Source organism: Natrix helvetica, assembly GCF_964273705.1.
Source record: "Natrix helvetica genome assembly, chromosome: 1".
NCBI lineage: Eukaryota > Metazoa > Chordata > Lepidosauria > Squamata > Natricidae > Natrix > Natrix helvetica.
In genome coordinates, this window is record NC_138548.1 from 207625114 (window position 1) to 207648811 (window position 23698).

Here is a 23698-nt window from a genome sequence, read left to right on the forward strand (position 1 = left end):
GGGGACCATGCACCCTGGGCAAATTAACCATGTTAATGCCCGCCCTACAGAGGCGACACAGAAGGGCCTTTCACTCCTTAGACTCAGACTGCGACTCCAAAGTGTCCCTGCTAACAAAAGCTGAATACGTTTCATTGGCTGTATCACTAGTGGGTGTGCCAGGACTAGCAGTGCGGAATTCCAGAAATTTGAATAGCCTGGCATGTACCCTAGCGAAAAGTTTAAATTCAACTTCCCAGGCTCTGGATGCCTTAAACCGAGAGCTAAGGCAAGTTAGAGAAGCCACCCTGGAGAATCGTGCAGCAATAGATTTCTTACTATTAAAACATAACCATGGCTGTGAGGAATTCAGAGGGTTGTGCTGTTTCAATTTAGACCAAAACTCGGAGGTTGTAGAAAAGGACATCCATCACCTGAAGGAGCTGGCCCAAAATATTGGCCATAACCAATCATCCCTAGATTTTTCCTGGCTTTTTTCCTGGCTGCCAGACTTCCATTGGCTCAAAATTCTACTGACAGGAATTGTCGCTATTTGTGTCATAGGGGCCCTCATGTGTTGCCTTTGTCATTGCATTCCTCCCTGTCTGGCCTGTTTAAGGACTTGCCGACCCTCTCCTCCCCTACCAGATACCACCAGGCACCAGGCAGCCCTCATGATGATTCAGATTGACCACGCATACCAAGTATACTCAGACACTACACTAGAAACAGAAAAGGTGGAAGAACACACATAGTTGCTGTCAACTCAAAAAAAAAAAAAAAGAGAAAAAGAAAAGGTAGGATTGTGGGAAGGGAACTTCACCAAGACAGTGTTGTATTAGGAAGACTATACAGCCCATAGCCAAACTAGAAGTCACTAGAATAACAAAGCCAGCATATATTCTAAAAGAAACATCCTGAGAATAATTACCAGGATATCAGGACAATTAGAAATAGCTGCAGAGTACAAATAAGACAAAAGACCTAGGAAGTGCAGGAAGAAGCTACCTTTAAGAGAAGGAAAAGGTCAGAGTGACAACAAAGACTGGTTAGCTCGGGGGCGAAGATGGAAAAATAGGAAATACAGTAGAAGACACTAGGGCTCATCCCTGTCCCATGGGAAGCACTTTAGGGCAGAGGAATAACAAAACTCAGGACAGGATTAGAACCATTAGCAAAGGCACAAACAAAAAGGGATAAAACAATAGGACAAAGAAAACAAAAGGACTTCAAAGAGGAAAATGGTATAAAAAATGTACACTTTCTGTATGTCGGGGTCAGCTCACCCAGGAACGCTGATCCACATCACTGTTGGTCTTGCTTTCCTGAAATAATAAAGTCAACTTGCTTTCAAACGCAGCGTGCTTCGATCCTAAATTCATTCTCCCAGCCGGGAAATCCGAACCCACAGAGGAAATCTTTTTCCATTTAACACTGATTTCTCAGGTTGGAATCGAAAGAGATGTTTTTCCCTAGTCCTTGAAGGACACTGGAGAGGGTCCTAGCCACACACAGACTAGACAACCTTTAACACAACTGGGATGTGTTAAAAACTGGGCAGAGGGATTCTTAGCAGCACCTTTCCTCCAGTAATTCTCCAAGACAAAAAAAAATTACGAAAAAGTAACATTCTTTATTTTTGAAGAAAGCATGGTCATGCTATGGGCATCACTGCCCGATACTCACAATTTGTTTAACTAGGGAGTTCTTAGCTATTCTATCCAGAACTTTTTCCTTCGGCTCAGTCAGAGGTATTATCTCAATAACATCAACTGATGCACCTCCTGCTTCATCACCCCCAAAGTGGCTGAATTGAGTGAGAGGAAGAAGGACATCAAACATGGTGTCTTCCTTAAGGGATACGAGGGTGACAGCATCGCTGGGCTGTCTGAAGATTGGAGGTAGTTGCAATCTAAAAAGAAGTGCTGAAATGTAAATGTTTTGTGATGGCTGCAAAAATAACCTTGGGAGAAAGGAGGAAGAGCCACAGCCTAGGCCAGTAATGGCGAACTTTTTCGGCACCGGGTGGCCAAACTGGAGTGTGTGTGTGTGTGTGTGTGTGTGCATGCGCACATGTGCGCTGCACCGGAAATCCAAAAACCAGGTAGCCAATGCGTGCATGTGCACTGCCAGCTGGTCTTTGGATTTTCGGTGCGTGCCCAAACCAGCTGACCATTGCGCATGTGCATGCCAGAAACCAGAAGAGCAGCTGGCGATGGTGCATTTGCCCATATAGAGGGCTCTGTGTGCCACCTCTGGTACATGTGCCATAGGTTCACCATCACGGGCCTAGGCAATAGTTAGATAAGAGAAATCTGAGTCCCAAATGAGGGTGAAGAAAACATCTCAGAAGCAACCCTCCCTTAGAGCTTTGGAAAATAAAGTGCTTTCAGATTTGCAGGTTGCTGTTACTGTAACTTTACAATAAAAGTAGTATTAATACTCATGATCTGCTCTGGACTATCTCAAAGGGATAATATCATGTTCCCAAGGATTAAATCTCAACTTTGTGAGAAAGGATTTTTTTTAATTAAAAGTTTTAATAAATTTTACAAGTATTACCACTTCCCCTTCCCACCCTCCAACCCTCCCTCCCTCCAACTTCCCAGAGCAAAATACAGGGTATAAACATTTAACAATCATACGCTAACATAAGCTGATTTTGACATCCTACCTCTTCTTGTGCTTTAATTCCCCTTTTGTTAAGCTAATTTTAGTTAAATTGTAACATTCTTTGTGCCTTCACTCATAAGCTAACTGAAATTTCCTAGTCCGATATTTATTTTGAATATAGTCAATCCATCTTCTCCATTCCAACTTATATTTCTCATCCGAATGGTCCTTCAAATAGGCTGTAATTTTGGCCATCTCTGCTAGATTTACTACTTTTAGCCTCCATTCTTGAATAGTAGGCAATTCTTCCCTCTTCCAGTACTGCGCCACCAACAATCTTGCTGCCGTCGTTAAGTTCAAAATCAAATTAGTCTCTTATAACTGTACAGTCTGTAGTTATGCCTAACAAAAACAACTGGGGGGTGAACTTTATCCTTTTTAAAAGTATGTTTTGAATAACCCACCATATTTTTATCCAAAATGCTTTGACTTTTTTGCAAGTCCACCATATATGGGGAGGACTAGATACTCCCCTGTAACACCTCTCCTGCGCGAGCTGCACTGGCTTCCTGTGGTCTACCGAGTGCGTTTCAAGGTTTTGATTATGATCTTTAAAGCGCTTCATGGCACAGGACCTAGTTACATGCAGGATCGCATCCTGCCCCACACATCCCTACGACCAATTCGCTCACACAGAGAGGGACTTCTCCGGGTGCCGTCCGCCAAACAGTGTCGGGGGGCGACACCCAGGAGCAGAGCCTTCTCTGTGATGGGCCCAGCCCTGTGGAATGACCTCCCCCGTGACATCAGGATTATTTCCGATCTTCGCTCCTTCCGTGTACAGTTGAAGACCCACCTCTTTCAATTATCTGGCCTGGCTCAACCGTAATTTTTCATAATCCTCCTGACTGTCTTTTTTAAATTTTAAACTTTTATTGTATATTGGGTTTTTATTATTGGGGTATGTTAATGGTTTTAATTGTCTAAATGTTGTAATCTATTACCTCCTCCGTGCATGTATGTCTTTGTATATATGTATGTTTATATATGTCCTAGTGTACGCCGCCCCGAGTCCTGCCTGGAAAGGGAGCGGCTAATAAATTCAAATTTATTATTATTATTATTATTATATGGTAATATGTAGCATCAGCACAATCGCATCTCCAACATTTAGGTTGTAAATTCGGATACATACAAGATAATTTTTTGGGATCTAAATGCCATCTATACAACATCTTATAAAAATTCTCTCTCAAATTCTCAGCTTGCGTAAACTGGATTGTTTTGTTCAACTCAAAATGATTCTGTTAATTCTATTTGTGGCCCTCCGTGGTAATGATAGTTCTATTAAGCTTTTTCGACTCCACTGTCAAATAATTGGAAAAGAACGCCACCAGCAAAACAGGTGGGGCATATAGTTGCCCAGAGGTCTTTGATGTCTTTTTTCCATCCCTATTGCCTTTATGGACAGGAATAATGAAATAGCGGTTCAACACGTCCATCAGATTCCCAGTCAGAGATAATTCCATTCTCATAGTACGTTGCCTTCGATGGTGTTTTCCGTGAGAATGACAGTCTAAAAAACATCTCTACCAAAGCATTGGTAGTGCTGCCTATCTCTAGTGTGCCATCCATCATAAAGAACTGTCTTTGGAGTTGCTGACAAATAACAGTCTGTCTCTTCTGCCTGCGGTATTTTGGACATTTAGAGTAAGTTCCTTACAAGCAGTTACTGTAATTAATCTCTCTTTGCCTACAGATCCGAAGGCGTCGTCCAACTCCTGCCACGTTGGTCTTGAGCAGCGAGCAATCATCACCTGGTGAGAGCAGATGCATGACTTGATTAAATGCTAATTGGCCCTCCCTCTGATTCCCCAGAATGGCCTGCTGCTATTCAGTAGATCCTGGAAAGAATGAGAATATTTGTACGTGAGACAGCAAAGGCTTTGAATCAGGGATGGGAGAGATCTGTAGCCATCCAGGTGTTACTGAAATATCTTTCCAGCAGCTGCAGCCAATATTGCTCAATACCTAGATCTAATACAGGTACTATGTTTCCCCGAAAACAAGACAGGGTCTTATTTTTTTTGACCCTTGAAATAAGCACTTGGCCTTATTTTCAGGGAGGTCTTATTATTTTTGAGGTGCAGGAGGCGGCGAGCGTGGCCACCTCATGGCTGCTGCTGTGTTGCAATATTTTTGGGGTGGGCTTATTATCTGGCGAGGTCTTATTTTCAGGGAAACAGGGTAGTTCTCAACTTACAACCATTTTTAGCGACCATTCGAAGTTACAATGGCACAGAAAAAAGTAACCAATGACCATTTTTTGCACTTACGACCATTGCAACATCCCCATAGTCATGTGATCAGAATTCAGATGTTTGGCAACTGGCTCATATTTATGACGGTTGCAATGTCCAATGGGCATGTGACACCCCCCCCCCCACTTTGCAACCTTCTGACAAGCCAAGCCAATGGGGACGCCAGATTCACTTATCAACCATGTGACTCACTTAACAACTGCAGCAAGAAAGGTTGTAAAATGGGAGAAAACTCACTTAACAACTCTCTCACAGCAACAAAAAAATTTGGGGTCAATTGTGGTTGTAAATCGAGGTCTACCTGTAATATCTCAAAATCTAGAACTAGTAACATCTAGGTGACCATGAGCAACATCTGGATGGCCACCCCTCTTGCCCATACCTGTCCTAAAAGGTTGCTCATTATTGTACTATGGAGGCATCTTATCTGACCTCTGAGGAAAGAGATATATGGAGACTTCACATAATACCATCCTTTCTGATTGTTTCAAGAGACTATTTCTGCTATTGCTGAAACTCGCAAAGGATTAAGAGCCAGTCAGGTATTTCTACTCCAAAACATAATTTTTTGCTGAAGCCTTTGCTGTCAGGGTTTATCAGGGTTTTTCTATTGCTTTTTGCAGTGCAAAAAATGGATGACAGAGAATGATTGATGGTAAATAATGGCTGTTCAGTCCTGCTTTAGTTCATGAATGCACATTCATGAGACTGGGAGGGGGGGCTTTGGCCAGCTTCCCATTCCCTTCCTGTACTGCTGCTGGTTTTCAGTGAATAAATTCAAATTATCGGATTGAAGTTTGGATAAGAGGGATAAGAAGAAGGGATTGAAGTAATGAATAAAAACACATGTGGGTATAAGAAAATGTAACTTTTATCCTGGACAAGGCCTTTGATTCCCCCCCCCCCCCCCAAATACAACTTTCAAAACACTTGACAAAATTCATAGATTGTCTTCAGTCCAAACCTAAGAATAACAAAACTGTAGCACCTTAGGTGGGTGAGACTCTGATATCCATGCACTATGACCAGAGTCTAGACATGGTGGGAATTGTAATCCAATCTATTTAATATTGGAATTATTTTCTCTATTGTAACAAATTCCACCTACTACCTAAAAGGCTGAGTCCTGAAATCCGTCTGTTTGACAGGTGCTTTTGCAAGCAGCATAGATTCTCCTCTCTAATTTGGCTGATGTGGAGCAGCTCAAGAGAAACAGGAATTCTGTGATATCTGTGTTGGGGTTTGTTTCTCCAGGCTGTTTTAACCAGACAATGTGTGGTTGCAAGCCACGTTTTTAAATATAAATCTCCCACAACATCGTGGAGTAGTTGACAATATCATTCCTAGGTATTGTAGAAAATTTTATGTGCCGGTTATGGAGGGAGGGTCTGCTGCCCTATAGCATACAGAGAAGTGGGTCTGCAGGAAAGGATACTACGGCAATACTGGTGCAGGAGAAGGTAAGCCCCACATTTTGGTAACCTTGGTATTTGCCCGGAATGACACCAAAAGAGTTAACATTCAGAGTCTGTTCGAAAACAAACATTAAGCCGAGTATTTAGGGCAAATTGTTTTTAGAAATGTATCCCAATTTGGCAACTAATCTATTTTGCCCGGCATTCCCCACCCATGCTATTTTGGTTTAGTGTGCAAAATGGTTTGAATTTCACATATCCTGCTTTTGGTGGGATCTAGGATGAAAAGAAAGCCAGAATGCTGATGTTGGTAAATGGCTTAAACGAGATTGTTGTGAAGTCAGCTTGTATTTATGTTATTCCAAACTGTCAGGATTTCCTCCCAAACACGAGGTACACATTTACTCACCTGAGATTGCTACATCTTCACAAGTACAAAATTCATGCTCCAGGTCAGGTACAGAGACAAATTTTCTCCAACCCTTTCGTTTTATCTGAGACTCTTGATCATTTTAGAACAAAGACAGGAATTGAGTTATGGGGCTAGGAAAAGGAGAGATGCAGCCTCTGGTTTGGGATTACCAGGAACTGGGCATGGCTAGTCTAGGGAAGAGAAGGACCAGGGGAGACATGATAGCAGTATTCTAATATTTGAGGGGCTGCCACAGAGAGGAGTGGGTCAAGCTAATTTCCAAAGCACCTGAAGGCCAGACAAGAAATAATGGATGGAAATTGAACAAGGAGAGATTCAACCTGGAAAGAAGTACTTTTCTAACGGTGAGAACAATTAGGCAATGGAACAGCTTGCCTTTTAGAAGTTGTGGGAGCTTCATCACTGGAAGCTTTCAAAAGAGACTGGACTGCCATTTGTCAGAAATGGTGAAGGGTCTCCTGCTTGGATGGGGGGTTGGACTAGATGACCTACAAGGTCCCTTTCAACTCTATTAATCTGTATTACCAGATATCTGAATGGGCAACGAAGGATATGAACAATTGGACAGGAGAACAAAGAGTGAGGAGAGGCCACACTAATTGTTTAGCGATCTTGATGTCTGCAGCAAACAGCATAGTTTTCCATTGTGGGAGGGGGAGTGGTCACCTGTGGGTATTCTCTTAGCCTGATTGGTCCAAAAGACTGAGAGCAAATGCTTAAATACTCCTGGCTTTCCTTTCCTTCCCAGTTCCTCTCAGTCTTTTTGGTCCAATCACTGAGTATCTGGTATAGGTAGGAAAATTATTGAATATTTACTTTGATTCGGTCTGTTTTGGCTAATTGGGCATTTTAAATTGTTTCCCAACAACTTTAAAATTGCAGCTGTGGCCCAAAGGGACAGCGTCTGCCCCTAAACGTTGGGGGGGGGAACCTCTTGGGGGCTCCTGCCTCCCTTCTGAGGGCGCGGAGCCTAGCCCGACTCCCGGGGCTGCGGGGGTGCCGGCTCTAGCCAGCTGCAGCCGCGCCGAGGCTTTTCTTGCTAAAAACGGAGCTTTCGGCGCCACGTGTACTCAGCAGCGGCTGGAGAAGCCGCTGCTTGCCGGAACGAGCGGTTTTTCGCTCGGGGAGGCTTTTTTACTGCTGTGGTGTGCAGGTGAGTGGGGGGAGAGCGTGCGGGCCTGCCGCGAGACCCCTGGGTGCCGCTGAGCCGGTTTTCGTTGCAGCTGGAGGCCGGAGGCTTGAAAGCGAGTTTTTCGGCCGTTTTCCTTGCCGCGTTTGTTCCGGCGGCCATTTTGAATCGCGCCACGTGCGCGCAGCTTCTATTGTCCTTGAGGAACTCTGAGGCCTAGGCACAGGCGGGCAGCCTGTTAGAGGCCTTGCTGCAACAAGGGTCCAGGCTCCGAAAGGACCTACAGCGGCCTTCTGATCGCGATTTCAAGTCTTCTGGACACGTGAGTAAGGCGATGGAAAAGGGCGCGATTCTTCCCCAGGGCCAGGCCGAGGGCCCCGCAGGAGGGGGGCAGAGGCAGGAGGCCAGGGATCCCTCGGGTGCCCCAGGGACGGCCCAGAGACCATCCAGGGCCTCCACCAGGGAGGAGGCAAGGAGGCATAGGGCATTGGAAAAGACCTTTGCCAGGGCAGAAAGGCAGGCCAGGTCCACAGGGCGGGCCTCAGCCAGCAGGTCTCGTTTGCCCATCAGGCCTAGATCGTGCCAATCCTCTCCTAGGGGATTCAGCCCCTCATCTCCCTCTGTGTCTCCACCCAGGTCCCGCAGATATTCCAGGCGGAGGGGGTCTCCCTCTCCTTCCCATTCTATCTCACCAAGGTTGGCGAGGGGGGAGGAGGAGGATCCCTTGGAGGGAACTTCCAGGGGACCTGTTTCCTCACGTAGGCTGGCCCCCCAAGGACCTAGCTCTTCTTATGGAGGGGGGGAGGATTTGGAGCACCTCCCAGAAAACATTAAAAGGCTTATTTCGACTGCTATTACTAGGGGCATTGCACAGAGAGACAGGGGCTCCTTCTCTGCTAGGTCTCAGTACAGGGCATCGTCCCCGTCTATGGTAAGCGAGGCCTTGGCCCTGGGAGAGGAGACTCCCCATGGTATGGGGTTCTCTGAGGATGAGGAGACTGCTAGGCCCGAGAGTCCTCCGCCCAAAGGTCTTTTTCACCCGGCCATGTTTAAGATCCTTCTAAGCAAGGCTAGGAAGACCACCAAGGTGGGCACAGGTGACCCCACGGTTCCGCCTCCCAGGGACCCGGATATGGCCATGTTTTCAAACACGGCCACTAACAAGGCTGAGATTCCGGCTCCCCCTTTGTTCATGGAGGTTCTGACCAATCAGTGGTCTCGCCCTTCCAATTTCCCTAATCCCGGGAGCAATGACCGTCGCTTCTATAATGTGGAGCAGACCTTTACAAAGGCCATTCAGCTTCCTTCCATTGACGCCCCGGTGGCCGCCCTAGTGTCGTCTTCCCCAGTGGTGTCTGGGGACGCGGCGGATAAGTTGAAGCCCGAGGACAAACGGGCGGAACTTACATTGCGGAAAAACTTTAACGCCACTGCGTGGGCCATTAAGGCAGCAGCTGCTGCGTCTTACTTCAACAGGGCTACGGTCATGTGGCTACACCAGCTCCAGGATCGTATCCCGATCCAGGACGAACGGTTGCACCAAGATCTATTCAAGATCGTTGCGGCTGCCGAATTTTCCGCTGACGCGACGTTGGACGTGGTGAAGTTCGCGTCCAGCGCCCTGGCCACTTCAGTGACCTCTCGCCGTCTCTTGTGGCTACGTAATTGGCAGATAGATAATAAGGCTAAATGGGATCTGGCGGCCGTCCCGTTCAAGGGTCCCTCCCTCTTTGGGGAGGCTCTCGACCCGATTCTTGTCGAAAATAAGGACAAGAAAAAGGTCCTCCCATCTTCTACCAAAAAGTCAGAGAATATGTCTCATCCTTACCGCAGGCAGTCTTATAGAACTTCTGAGTTTGATCACCAACAACGCTTTTCTTCTTTCAGGTCGGACAGACAGTTTCCGCGACAGCCCTATCAGGACAGGAATAGGTTCCAGCATCAGTCCCGGTGGCCCTTTCGGGGGGCGGCGGTCGCCCGTACCGTAGGGGGAAGTGACTCGAACCCGGGTCGTCCCATAGGCGGCCGCCTGTCCCTCTATGCGGATCGTTGGGACGACATCACGTCAGACGCATGGGTGAGGTCCACAGTTCGCCAAGGACTCAGGTTAGAATTTCTCTCCACACCCCCGAACTCATTCAGGTCGTTCCCTCCGTCTCGGAGTCTGGAGCGCCGCCGCCTGATGGAGCAGGCAATCAAGCATCTCCTGGACATTCAGGCGGTGGAGTTAGTCCCCCGTTTGGAGAGGGGGCTGGGCCACTACTCCAACCTGTTTGTGGTTCCGAAGAGTTCGGGGGGTTGGCGAGCAATTCTGGACCTCAAACGTCTGAACCGTTTCCTAGTGTACAGACGTTTCAAAATGTCATCACTCAAGTCTATTCTTCAGGGCATCAGGAAAGGGGACTTCCTGGCATCGGTAGACCTCACAGAGGCCTATCTTCACATCCCAATCTTCCCGTCTCACCGCAGGTTCTTACGGTTCTCGCACAGGAACCAACATTATCAGTACAGGGCTCTTCCGTTTGGCCTGGCCTCGGCCCCCCGCAACTTTACGAAGGTACTGGCGGCAATGGCAGCGCACCTTCGGACTGTCCCAGTGAGATTACAATGTTACCTGGACGATGTCTTGGTCCAGGCGGGGTCCCTTCCGCGAGCGATTTCAGACCTCCAGCTCACCATCCGGACTCTTCAGTCCCTGGGGTTCTCGGTGAACTTCCCCAAGAGCCATCTGACTCCCTCCACTCGCATCCTTCATCTGGGGACGGTGATAGACTCGGAGGAGGGGGTAGTGCGTCTGTCTCAGGACCGTCAGGACGGGTTGCGCCAGCTGGCGGGAAAGGTCCGCGTAAGTCGGTCCATTTCTGTCCTCACGTTATCACAGTTGCTGGGCAAGATGGTGTTGTGCATTGGGATAGTTCCGTGGGCCAGGCTCCACCTCCGTCCTCTGCAGTGGGAGCTCATTCCGTTCCAGAGGGACCGGATGAGCAACTCACTTCGCACCCTTCGTCTCCCGGCGGGGGTGCGCGCTTCCCTTCGGTGGTGGACGTCACCGGCCATCCAGTTGGGCTGTTCCTTCTGGGAACCGGACAGGGTGACAGTCACCACGGACGCGAGCTTGTTCGGGTGGGGAGCTCTGGTGGGTTCCCGCCTGGCTCAGGGCAGGTGGACCCAGACAGACCTCCATCACAATATCAATTGGTTAGAACTGAAGGCGGCCAGGCTCGCCCTCCAACACTTCCGGTCCTCGGTGGAGGGCCGGCACGTGCTCCTTCTGACGGACAATGTGGCCACCAAGGCCCACATCAGTCGTCAAGGGGGGACGCGGTCTCGAGCTCTCTGGCTGGAGGCTCTGAGGCTGGGCACCTGGGGAGAGAGGCATCTTTTATCCTTGGTCTCAGAACACATCTCCGGCCTCTCGAACCACCAGGCGGATTGGCTGAGTCGAGCCACGCTGGACAATGGAGAGTGGCAGATCCATCCGGACCTGTTCCGGAGGATTTGCCAACGGTTTGGCGCGCCCCTGGTGGACCTTTTCGCGTCCCCGACGAACGCACATCTGTCCCGGTTCTTCTCTCGCTTTCGGTCCCGGGGGGCGGAGGGGACGGACGCTCTCAGGAGCAGGTGGCCGGCGGGTCTCCTGTACGCCTTTCCCCCTATTCCGCTCATCCCGGGGGTTATCAGGAAGGTGGTGGCGGAGAAAGCTCTGGTCATAGTGGTGGCCCCCTTTTGGCCCAGGCGGCCTTGGTTTGCGGATCTCACCCAGCTGTCGGTGGTTCCTCCGTGGAGGATTCCGCGGGAGGAGGTGATCTTGCGCCAGGGGGTCCTGATCCATCCGGAGCCCCAGTGGCTTCATCTAACCGCATGGTTGTTGAACGGGGATTGCTGAGGGCGGCTCAGCTGTCCTCGGGGGTCATCCACACCATTGAGGCTTCCAGACGCCCATCCACAAATCGTATCTACAACTCAACTTGGGATGCGTTCGTGAGGTGGTGCTCCCACAATCAGGTTTCCCCGACTAGAGCCACCATTACTAATGTTTTAGATTTCTTGCAGAAGGGCTTAGAGAGCGGTCTATCTCACAACACCTTGCGGCGCCAAGTGGCTGCCCTATCGTCAGTTCTGGGGGGAGTGGGTTCCTTCTCGCTAGCTCATCTTCCCTTAATCGAGAGGTTTCTCAAGGGGGCGGCTAATCTCCGGCCTCCCCCTATCCACAGGTTCCCCACGTGGGACCTGCCCCTGGTCCTCAAAGCTTTAACGGGGCCCCCGTTCGAGCCGCTTAGGTCGGTTCACCTCAGGTTCTTGTCCCTTAAGGTAGTTTTCCTTGTGGCGATTACGTCCGCCCGGCGTATCTTGGAGTTGGGCGCCTTATCATCCAAAGATGACCTATGTCATTTTCATTCGGATAGGGTGGTGCTTCGGCTTGACCCCACCTTCCTTCCGAAGGTTAACACTCCGTTTCACAGGGCCCAGGAGATTGTTCTGCCGGACTTTTGCCCGGGCCCGTCCTCGGATAGGGAACGGCTCTGGCATCGTCTTGATGTTCGTCGAGCCTTGCGCATTTACCTCCGGCGGACGGCTGAGTTCCGCAGGTCGGAGGCCTTATTTGTGTCCTTTCAACCCAGGACCTTGGGCGCTAGGGTGTCTTCTGCCACTATTGGCCGTTGGCTGCGTCAGGCCATCCAAGAGGCTTATGCGGCAGTAGGGCGTCCCGTTCCCTCGGGGATAATGGCCCACTCCACTAGAAGTGCCGCGACTACGGCGGCGTGGGCCACTAGGGCCCTCCTTGAGGACATTTGCCGGGCCGCCACTTGGGCGTCCCCGACACCGTTTATCAGACATTATCATCTGGATTTGTTCGCTTCGGCGGATGCAGCCTTTGGGAGAAGAGTGTTACAGAGGGTGGTAGCAGACACTCCCCTTGGGCCATAGTTGTTGGTTAAGTATCCCTCCCTTGGGACTGGGCTTTGGTATGTCCCACAGGTGACCACTCCCCCTCCCACAATGGAAAAAGAACGTTGGTCTTACCTGAACGTGTCTTTTCATTGTGGTAGGGGGAGTGGTCACGACCCGCCCTGTTTGAGGTTAGGGCCAAGGGGAGCCCAGGGTCCCTCCGGGGAGGGAGGTTGTGTTGTTTATGTTTGTTGATTCAGTTCGACTATTCGCCTTCGAGGAACTGGGAAGGAAAGGAAAGCCAGGAGTATTTAAGCGTTTTCTCTCAGTCTTTTGGACCAATCAGGCTAAGAGAATACCCACAGGTGACCACTCCCCCTACCACAATGAAAAGACACGTTCAGGTAAGACCAACGTTCTTTTCCCAGCCGGGGGACACAATGCCTGAGAAGAGTCCGGCCAACCTGTGACATCCTGAGAAGGCAATCTCTCCTGAGATTGGAGTGTGAGGAAGCCACAGTGCCCATCCCCTGCCTCACCAATGCACTATGAGGGAACTCTAAAGATGTAGAGTCACCTCCTAAATGGACTATTGTAACGTGCTTTACATGGGGCAGCCCTTGAAGAGTAGTCAGAAGTTGCAGCTGGTCCACAATACAGTAGTATAGGCAGAAGTATGCACACCTCAATGCATCCATGTAACAGCAGTGCTGTTTGAGATGCACTGCCTCACAATAAGGTTCTGAGTAGGTGCTGGCTGATAACGTTAAGGCCCTGGTTGTTAGCAAAACTGGCTATCCCTGAAGTTTTCTGTCTGTATTACTCACACTAGCAGGTTGGACATGTTTCAGGTCTCTTCAATGAAGCAGTCTCATCTGGTGGGGTCTCGGAAATGTGCCTTTTTTTTGTCTTAGTACATGCCTTAAAGAACACCCAGGGAATATCGATGGTTTCCTACCCTGCTGGCCTTCAGGAAAGCTGTGATGGTGGATTTCCCCCACCAGGCATTGGAGCCAGGATGTTGGTAGAGCAGGCACTGGGTAGTTGGTCAGTAGCTAGCTGGAAGTACGTTTTATTGGGGCCTCGATTTGCTAATTAATGTGTTAATCCTCCCACTTATGACTTTGACTGTAACTTTGTTGCTTGTATCCTTACGATTTATATTGATAGTTTCTGAGTATGATGTGATTGCTTATTGCCTATGACCAGGGGTGGGTTCCTGCCAGTTCTAACCTCTTCTATAGAAGAGCTTCCACAAATCTATAGTGCCATTTAGAACCGGTTCCAGCTCCCTCCCTCCGCCCGTTCCGCACATCATCAAGATGAAGAGCGAGAGGGGGAATTCTGGGAGTTGAAGTCCACAAGTTTTAAAGTTGTCAAGTTTGAACACCCCTGGGTTTTTTTAAGGGTTAGGGGTGCAGGGGTCTTGTAGCTTGACAGCTTTAAGACTTGCGTGCTTCAAATGCCAGAGTTTCTGAGCCAACATTTTGGTTGCTAAGCAAGAACGTTGTTAAGTGAGTTTCACCACATTTTACAAGTTGACCACACCCACCCAGTCACATGGCTGGCAAGCCACTTCCACCCAGTCACATGGCCAGCAAGCCACTCCCACAAAGCAGGCCACACCCACATAAGGGGTTCTAAACAATTTTGAAACCCACCACTGCCTATGACTATCATTCAGTATTGTACTTTATGATCAGTGACGAATGTATCTTTTCTTTTATGTACACTGAGAGCATCTGCACCAAAGATAAATTCCTTGTGTGTCCAATCACACTTGGCCAATAAAGAATTCTGTTCTGTTCTATGTTATGAAAGTTTAGTCATTTAAGAAAACTGGTTATAAAAAAGATAAGATCTACACTCAGGCTTATAGATTAGGAAAAAAAATAGGTCGGAGATGGGAGTTCTCTTATCCTTACTTTCCTTTTTTTCCCTCCAGGGCCATCTTTCTGAAACTAAGATTGGCAATGCAGCAATTGGAATTTATGTCATGCCTATTTGGATTTTTAATTGTCTGACAGGTTTCATTAATGTAAATTTGAAGGGATTTGGGAAGAGAAATAGCAAAGAGGGGACCTAAGCGATTTGTTGAGATTGGAATAGTAGTGAATATTCACCTACCCTCACCTTTCCAATTTGCCAATGTTTCAGTTAGAAAATCAATTGTAGGGGGGGGAGTTTACCAGGACAGTTTGGGCCAGGTTCTTTTGTCTCTGGCTCATCCTTGCTCACCTGTGCCATTTTAATCTTAGTCCATCCAAACTATGGGCATGATGCAACATTGGTTGTAGCTTTTATTTTTGCAACATCTCTTCTCCAACCGATGAGATTTTCTTCTCTCTGTCTGTGGTATCAGCAAAGAGGTCCTCCCAGTTTCTTATTATTTCTGCCCATGGTTTGGTTTATAAAATGAGTTGCATGAAAATCCTGAAAATCGTTTGATGGTTGCTTAATGATACATCCAAACATGATTACCCATCCTGCTCCCAATTTAAGGAAATTATTGCAAGAAAATGTCGTCAGTATCTGGACACTCATTTTCCTGTCCGGTCAATCTCGAACAGATGCATCGGCCCTTTAAAAGACTTGCAGCCCCTGTAATTGCCTGCCTTTTAATGACCTGTACATCTCTCTCCATCTGTCTGAACATTTAGGAACCTTTCATAGCAGATGGGCACATTGGCAAAATATTCCTAGAAAATGCCTAGGAATTCAAAGCATGTTGCTCTCCAAAAGTAAAATTTAGATGCTTCGAAAAATGTTGAGATTTAAGAGCTAAAAGATATTTACAGTTTAATCCCACAATTTAGAAGAACTCAGTATCTAAGTAATAATTATTTTCCAAGAATTCATAAAGAAGACTTGTTCAAGTAAAACTGTGCTACTAGGTTTCACTGTTAGTAGAGCAGGAGTGGGATTCAGCCGGTTCGGACTGGTTCGGCTGAACTGATAGCTCCGACGATCAGCTGAGAGTGAACCAGTTCACTCCGATGATTAGATGGGCCCGCTCACCCACCCTTGCGCTTTACTTACCTATATCCTCTCAGCTAATTAGCGCGGCAGAGTGAATTGCAGCTTGTCTCCAATGCTTGGTGCACCAAAGTAGGAAATTAGCAATTCTGTTCAATGAACCATCAAATCCCATTAGCTTCTTTTGGAAATCACTCTTATCCATGGAAAGATAACTCTAAATATAAGACTATCCTCCAACATCAGTAGATAGGAAAATATCAGAAACACAGGCTCCGTTGCTATACAGCTTTTGGCTTCCCTACTTTGTCATCCTGGGATTGGCAACTAGCTGAAAGTGATCCTGAAGATTACCTGCACCAAAAACTATATTTCCTTTAAACAAATATATTTGCATTTCTATGTATCTAAATGTCACACTTCAAAAAAGGGTAAAGGTAAATGTTCCTCTTGCATATATATGCTAGTCATTCCCGACTCTAGGGGGCGGTGCTCATCTCCATTTCAAAGCCAAAAAGCCAACGCTGTCCAAAGACGTCTCCGTAGTCATGTGACCGGCATGACTAAACGCCAAAGGCTCACGGAACGCTGTTACCTTCCCAACAAAGGTGGTTCCTATTTTTTCTACTTGCATTTTTAAATGCTTTCGAACTGCTAGGTTGGCAGAAGCTGGGACAAGTAACGGGAGCTCACTCCGTTATGCAGCACTAGGGATTCAAACCGCTGAACTGTCAACTTTCTGATCGACGAGCTCAGCATCGTAGCCACTGAGCCACCGCATCCCCTTAGACACTCCTACTCCACTATTAACTTTCCTCTGGAGCTGGTGAGCAGTTGGGGCAGTCCAGCAGCACAAAAATAGCTTTTCTAGCCTGTTCTCCTCCCTAATCCACACGTGCCATGTGAAACGACTCTTCTTGCTTGTCACTGACTCTCTCAACCACTTGGCATCTGGGAAGCAATGTCAAAGAGCTTAGCGGTACAAAAGGAGCTTTTCTGACTGCTTGTTTCTCTCAAGTGCGTGAGCAGTCCTAGAAGGATTTCCAGGAGCCCTAGGAGGCCCCTTTTGTACCATAGGAGGCTGTGTTTTTCTGTGCCCACTGTGTGATTGCCAGAAAGCCACACTGAAGCTGCCATCTGGGAGACACCTTGGCATCTGCTGAGGGCTCTGGCTAACTGCCTCTGGCTTGGGTATTTTGGTTCCCTACCACAATCTACACTGATGCTGCCCAGCTTAGCTTCCAAGGAGGTGCTTTGTTCCAGGTTGAACCTAACTGGTACTTCGATTAAGTGTATGTTAGGTTTATGTACTCCTGAAGGACTAATTCAATCTGAAACTCATTGAGTCAGAAAATACAGAGCCAATTTCAAGAGCATGGGGATTTTCCTCTCCCTTTTCTGTTTCTTTACATGCGGTTATTCTCACACATTCGGAAGAGCATTATCACAAATGCAGCCTAGAAGTGGTGGACATACCAAGGGAATTAAAGATCCTTCTATTGCATCTTTGACCCATAAAGTATATTCTTTACCCATCTATTCCTCTCAAGCAAGTCTAATGAATATGTATCAGGTAAATAATTGCCTGATCCCAGATAATTAGGATAATTACTTGTTGCATTCAGCCGATAAGAATAGAAGAAGCTCAAGAGAACCAAGAAATTTGTAGGAGAATAGCTTACAGGAGGTTCTTTGGAAGATTAGCTTTTTCATGGTGGGAGCTGCTAAACATAACAATTCCTGTCATGTTGAAACAAAAGCTTTCTTCTTCCCCCTTCACCCAAACTCCTTCCAGTTTTATCCTTACCCTTTCTCAAATCTTTCCTCCCATTGTGACTATCCTTTCCTTGCACTCCCTCTCTATTCAATTGTCTTTTTCTGTTGTGCTGTTTCTATTGAAAAAGGGAGAATAGGTGTGTGTGTACAAATGTGTCTCTGCATGTGAGAATGGTTTGCCTGAGAGAAGATTGGTGACACATCCAGGTCAGCATAAATTAATTTTATAAATGGGGTAAGTTGTTGTTCAAAATTGTTATTTTTCATTAATATTTTAAATTCATCTACCTACCTGCAGTACCTACCCTGTCTGTCCCTCCCCCTCTCTTACAGTATTACTTATCTGGTCCCACCCTTTTTTGTCTTGGGATGCAGTGGCTCAGTGGCTTAGACTCTGAGCTTGTCGATCAGAAGGTCGGCAGTTCAGCGGTTCGAATCCCTAGTGCTGCATAACGGAGTGAGCTCCCGTTACTTGTCCCAGCTTCTGCCAACCTAGCAGTTCAAAAGCATGTAAAAATGGCACGTGTGGATTAGGGAGGAGAACAGGCTAGAAAAGCTATTTTTGTGCTGCTGGACTGCCCCAACTGCTCACCAGGTCCAGGGGAAAGTTAATAGTGGAGTAGGAGTGTCTAAGGGGATGTGGTAGCTCAGTGGCTAAGATGCTGAGCTCGTCGATCAGAAAGTTGACAGTTCAGCGGTTCGAATCCCTAGTGCCGCATAACGGAGTGAGCTCCCGTTACTTGTCCCAGCTTCTGCCAACCTAGCAGTTCGAAAGCACCTAAAAAATGCAAGTAGAACAATAGGGACTACTTTGGTGTGAAGGTAACAGTGCTCCGTGCGCCTTTGGCATTTAGTCATGCCAGCCACATGACCATGGGGACATCTTCGGACAGCGCTGGCTCTTCGGCTTTGAAACGGAGCTGAGCACCGCCCCCTAGAGCCGGGAATGACTAGCACACAAATGTGGGGAAACCTTTTCCTTTACCTTTAGGAGTGCTATGGAGATTCTCAATCATCCAGGTCATGGTTGTCCCAAAGGTGCTTTTTAAAAGGCAACTGGATTGCCTTGGTTGTTTTTTTTCCCCTTGAAAACCTTTCGCTGAGAATGAGAATTCAAGAAGTTTCTTCAATTCTTCAGAGAACTGAAGAAGCTTCTTGGATGAGAAACGAAATGTTTTCAAAGGGAAAAAAGCAACGAAGCCCAGTTGCTTTTTGAAAAGCACCTTGGGACATATTGGAGTAGGGACATTGGTCTACTCCTCCTATTGGAGGACCTTATGGTACAAAAGGAGGAGTGGTACCAAGAAGGTACCAAAGCAATTCAAGTCCATCCAATATTTTTTTTTCTGAGGTGAATTGGGATGACCTGTTTGCTCCTGCAATATAATTAAGTAGTCTCATGAACTAAGCAGCTCCATCAAAGGGCCATCTATAAACCTAGTGCCTCTTCATGAGAATCAAATAAGAAATAAGGCAATATATTTTGGCATTCTTAAAGATGTTTTAATAATATACATGTAAATGCTGCAAAATAGAACAAGTTTAGTGTAATGCTTAAAGAAAGAAGACAAGAATTCTAGGAGACTAGGATAGAATAGAATAGAACACTGGAATGGAACTGGAACACTAGAAAACAAAATTTGGGAAATGGTGAATTCTTAGCACTTGCATAGGCATGAAATATGTGGCCTGACTTTGGGCCAGTCACTCTCTTTCAGCCTTAGGAAAAAGGTAATGGCAAACCATCTGAAATCTTGCCAAGAAAATATGGACGTCCATGTATTTGCCGAGACTCAATACTGACTGAAAGGCTCATACGCTAAGACTACAGGAACAAATGTGTATAGGATTATATACAGGTAATCCTTGATTAATGACCAGTTGCTTAGGGACCGTTGAAATTTATGCTGGACCTCTCCAGGATACTTACAACCTGATTGCGAAGTTCCAATAGCCAGCCCCCACCCACCTCTACACACACATACATGAGTAACATGACTGCATTTTGGGAACTTGGCAACCACCCTGCATTCACAGCCAATGGCAGCATCCCAGCATCAGATGACCTCATTTTACTATGTTTCTGGTTTTCAGCAAAACCAACTCCTACTGAACAATTAATTACGCTTAACCTAGGGAGCAATGAGCACTTAAAGAGTGAGTAGTCAGTGACTGCGTTCGCTTAATGCCCACCATAAAAAAGGTCATAAAATTAGGTGATCCACTTTACGACTGTCCTGACTTACAACATGATACATACATGCATTCAGATTGTGTATGTATGTCTATGTTTAGGCGTATAAAGCAACGTTTAAAAAAAAAATCTCCTAAAAGGAAAACTCTAATATAATGTTTTTGTCATCCCACTAATGCACAAAAGAAAATCCTAACCATCTTTTCTTTTAAGAGTCATAGATAGGACAAAGCACTTTTTTTCTTGCTCATATTTATAAGTAAAAAGATGTTTACTGTTACCAGTGTTATAATAGCCATGTCAATCAAAGCTGCAGCACAGAAATGAGTGCTCTTCACCCTTCCCTAACATGCTTGGCGTCAACAGCAGAAGCGAAGGAAGCTCTCTGACACTCTGAAAAGAACATTTACCTGATAAACATTACAGCAAAGGAAAAAAGAGAGCATTTCAATTCTGCCAACCTTAAAAAGATAAAAGATTTACAACAAAGGGTTATAAATCTCATTACATCTCATTAAAGATAACAAAAAAAAACCCATCTCCTTAAAACTATCTAATTTCAGCATTTTATGTAATTTCCTCCTTTGGTGTTTTTTTTTTTTAATCCTCTATCCTGTGAGCATATAGCTTTTCAATTCCCAGAAAATATTGTCAACTGGAGTGTGTTTGCAGTTATTCAGTGGCTCACTAAAGAAGCACTTACACTCCCATTCCCAATATGACTAAGGGATTTAGGATTTCCCCTGTGGTCTTTTCAAGGGACAAGTTACCATGTGCAGCTTGTCTTGGGTACACAGTAATCTACATCAGGGGTCCCCAAAACCTGGTCCATGGATCAGCAGCAATCCATGGCATGCCAGCAACCGGGCCACGCAAACAAGTGAAGCCCCATCCGCGGGAATCAAGATGCAGGTAGCATGCAAAACCCCGCCCCCTCTGGGACTGCTCCCTGGTGCCCAAAAGGTTGAGGGACACTGGTCTAAATGAGACAAGGGTTGTGATATATCCTTACGGCTTCTTGGTTTGCAAAAAATTACAAATAGTCCTCGACTTACAACAGTTCATTTAGTAAACATTCAAAGTTACAACAGCACTAAAAAAAGTGACATGACCATTTTTCACACTTACGACCATTGAAGCCTCCCCACAGTCACGTGATCAAAATTTGGACACTTGGCAACTGGCATATTAGAATTCAACTTCAAATAAAGAGGCGGTAGGCATTCCTTCAAAAGCTCCAGGAAAGAAAATGGAAATGTCAATAAGGAAAAAAATCATTTGCATTGCTGATGGACCATCAGCCCATCTTAGATTGTGTCCATAGTTGCCTTTCCATACTGGAAGGAAAAATGGGCTCAAAGGGTTTGCATTCAGCAGAAGTTATTGTTATTCAATTTTTTTTTTTTAAAAAAAAATCATCCTTCCGGCTGCATAAATTAACATCCTTTTATCCCATGGCTAAGCTTTATTCCCTGACAGGTGAGTTCCGCTTATTTTACAATAATTGTTCCCTTTCTTTAGTCACCCTAATATCCTTTCAGAAACACAATAGAAAAGAATATTTAATCTGTCTCCCTCCCTTCCTCTCTCAAATCTCCTTGCATAGAAATCTTCTGTCTTCCAATCACTGCAGTTGCAGATGTGTTTTATTAGGAAGGAGCAAGAACTTCCGTGGATAGATGAGAAGTAATAAGGAGAGAGTGGAGAGAGTCAATGGGGCTACCGTCTCCTCAATGGCCTTTTCTGTCTCCCCTTCATTATGGGATCGCAGTGTTCTGGATCTTACCTGAAGCTGATTCCTGCTCAAATAGGTTTCCTACCCATCTCTGACCCTTGCTTAATAAGCAATAGCAATAGAATTTATATACTGCTTCATAATGCTTTACAGCAGGGGTGTCAAACTCAAGGCCCATGGACTGGATCTGGCCCATGGGGTGCTTAGATACGGCCTGCAGGGCCGCCCTGAAAAAAGGGAGGACCGGCCCACAGTGTCTCTGCCAGCAAAAACAGAAATCGGGAGGGCACACGCAACCCTCAGTGGCTCAGTTTTCAGCCGCAACAGCCTCCTGCAGCCTTCTGCCAACAAAAATGGAGCTTGGGGGAGGGGAGGCGTGCTCCATTTTCACTGGCAGAGGTCTGCAGGAGGCTGTCGCAACTGAAAATGGAGCCCGGGCAGACTGCACGCAGTCTCCCCGAGCTCTGTTTTTACTGGCAGAGGGCTGCAGGAGGCCGTCGCAGCCTAAAACGGAGCTCGGGCTGGTCACACCTACCTTGTCCACGCCCCCCCAGTCAAACACAACCCTGATGGCCCTCAATGAAATTGTGTTCAACACCCCTGCTTTACAACATTTTCTAAGCAGTTTACAGAGTCAGCCTATTGCCCCCAATAATCTGGATCCTCATTTTACCGATCTCATAAGGATGGAAGTTTGAGTCAACCTTGAGCCAGTCAGGATCGAACTCCTGACAGTGGGTAGAATTAGCCTCTAATGCTGCATTCTGACCACTATGCCGCCGGGGCTAAATTATCTCCCGTGCTCTGAAGTAAAACCAATCACTGTAATGTACATTCTAATGCATGCAGTCCTTGACTTACGACTACAATTGAGCCAAAATCTTGGTTGCTGAGACAGTTGTTAAATGAATTTTGTGCCATTTTACGACCTTGCTTTGCCATGGATGTTAAATGAATCCCTGTAGTTGTTAAGTTAGTAACACAGCTGTTAAGTGAATCTGACTTCCCCATTGACTTCGCTTGTCAGAAGGTTGCAAAAGGTGATCGTATAACCCTGGGACACTGCAATTGTCATAAGCATGAATCAGTTGCCAAGCATCTGGATTTTGATCAAGTGATCATGGGGATGGGGCAATGGTTGTAAATGGGGAAAATAGTCATGTCACTATTTCCAGTACCGTTGTAACCTCTGATCTGCAGAAAAAACCTCTCTCCATGGAACCAGATCCCTAAAATGTTGGGGGCCGTTGATCTGCTTTATGGCCCATTTGTGCCTTTTGATTCCACAAGATCCCAAAACCCTTGCCAAAGTAAGACACCTGCAATTCTGCAGCATAGAAGAGAAGAGGTGGGAGTAAAGATAAGACTAATGGATAAAAAAAAATATCTCTCCTAAGAGGAAACCTGACTGTAGATATATTTTTATCCTCAGACAGCTCTGGCTTTCAAATGGAATTTTGGAACAGTGCCAGCGTGATAAGTAAATCGCTCGATGCTCAGACTGCAGAATAATTCCTCCGCCATCTGCTCACACCTACCTTTCCCCAGTGGTTTGATTCCAGGTTGCATTTAGATCTGGGCGTTTAGTCTTTTAACTGAAGTGATCTCTCTGTCATTTCCTTACCTAGAAAAGCTAGCTGAACATGTAGCAGTCTAGCAGTTTTAATCATTTCTGAATGCTCTGGTCTCCCGAAGATCTGTGGCTATGGGGTACAATTCTGGAGTTTATAAGGGGAAGGGGGAATCTTGGTTTTTTTTCTTTTGGTGGTTTTCGACATCACAGATCATCTTTTCCCAAACAAGCACCCTCCAGACCTGTAGGTTTACAATTACCATCATTCCCAGCCCTGGGAATGGGAACCCATCGTGAGGAGAAATGATAGTGGCTGAAAAGCGGAAAGAGCTTTTTGGCGAAATCTGCAATTGTTAGGTGACAAGAAAGCTCTAACTTTAGCATCAAAGAGTGTGCTAAGATACCTGAAGTCATACTTCTTTCAATCTGTCAGAATGATAAGAATCTAAAAATCTATTTTTAAGTCACCTTAAGTTTCTCATGTTGGGAGATACTACAGTATATCCAGAAACAGTGGTGGGGAGTGGGCATCTTGTACATCTAAACTCAGTTTAATGGTTAAAGGTGATCTAAATCCAGCATAGTGGTTAAGGTTGCTGAGTTGGCAATCTCCAGTTCATATTAGATGCACCCATGTCTTAACAGCAATTTTTTTAGTGTCACA

The 23698-nt window shown here is 46.3% G+C and overlaps 1 protein-coding gene across 3 annotated transcripts in view; it reads left to right on the top strand.

Annotated features, from left to right (window-relative positions):
• The window catches only part of PPP1R1A (protein phosphatase 1 regulatory inhibitor subunit 1A), a 117826-nt gene that overhangs the window by 57405 nt on the left and 36723 nt on the right, over positions 1-23698 (top strand). For all 3 annotated transcript variants that reach the window (XM_081949943.1, XM_081949942.1, XM_081949944.1), the window contains exon 2: positions 4352-4412. In XM_081949943.1, the coding sequence (XP_081806069.1) occupies positions 4352-4412 (61 nt within the window). The remainder of the gene's footprint in view (positions 1-4351; positions 4413-23698) is intronic.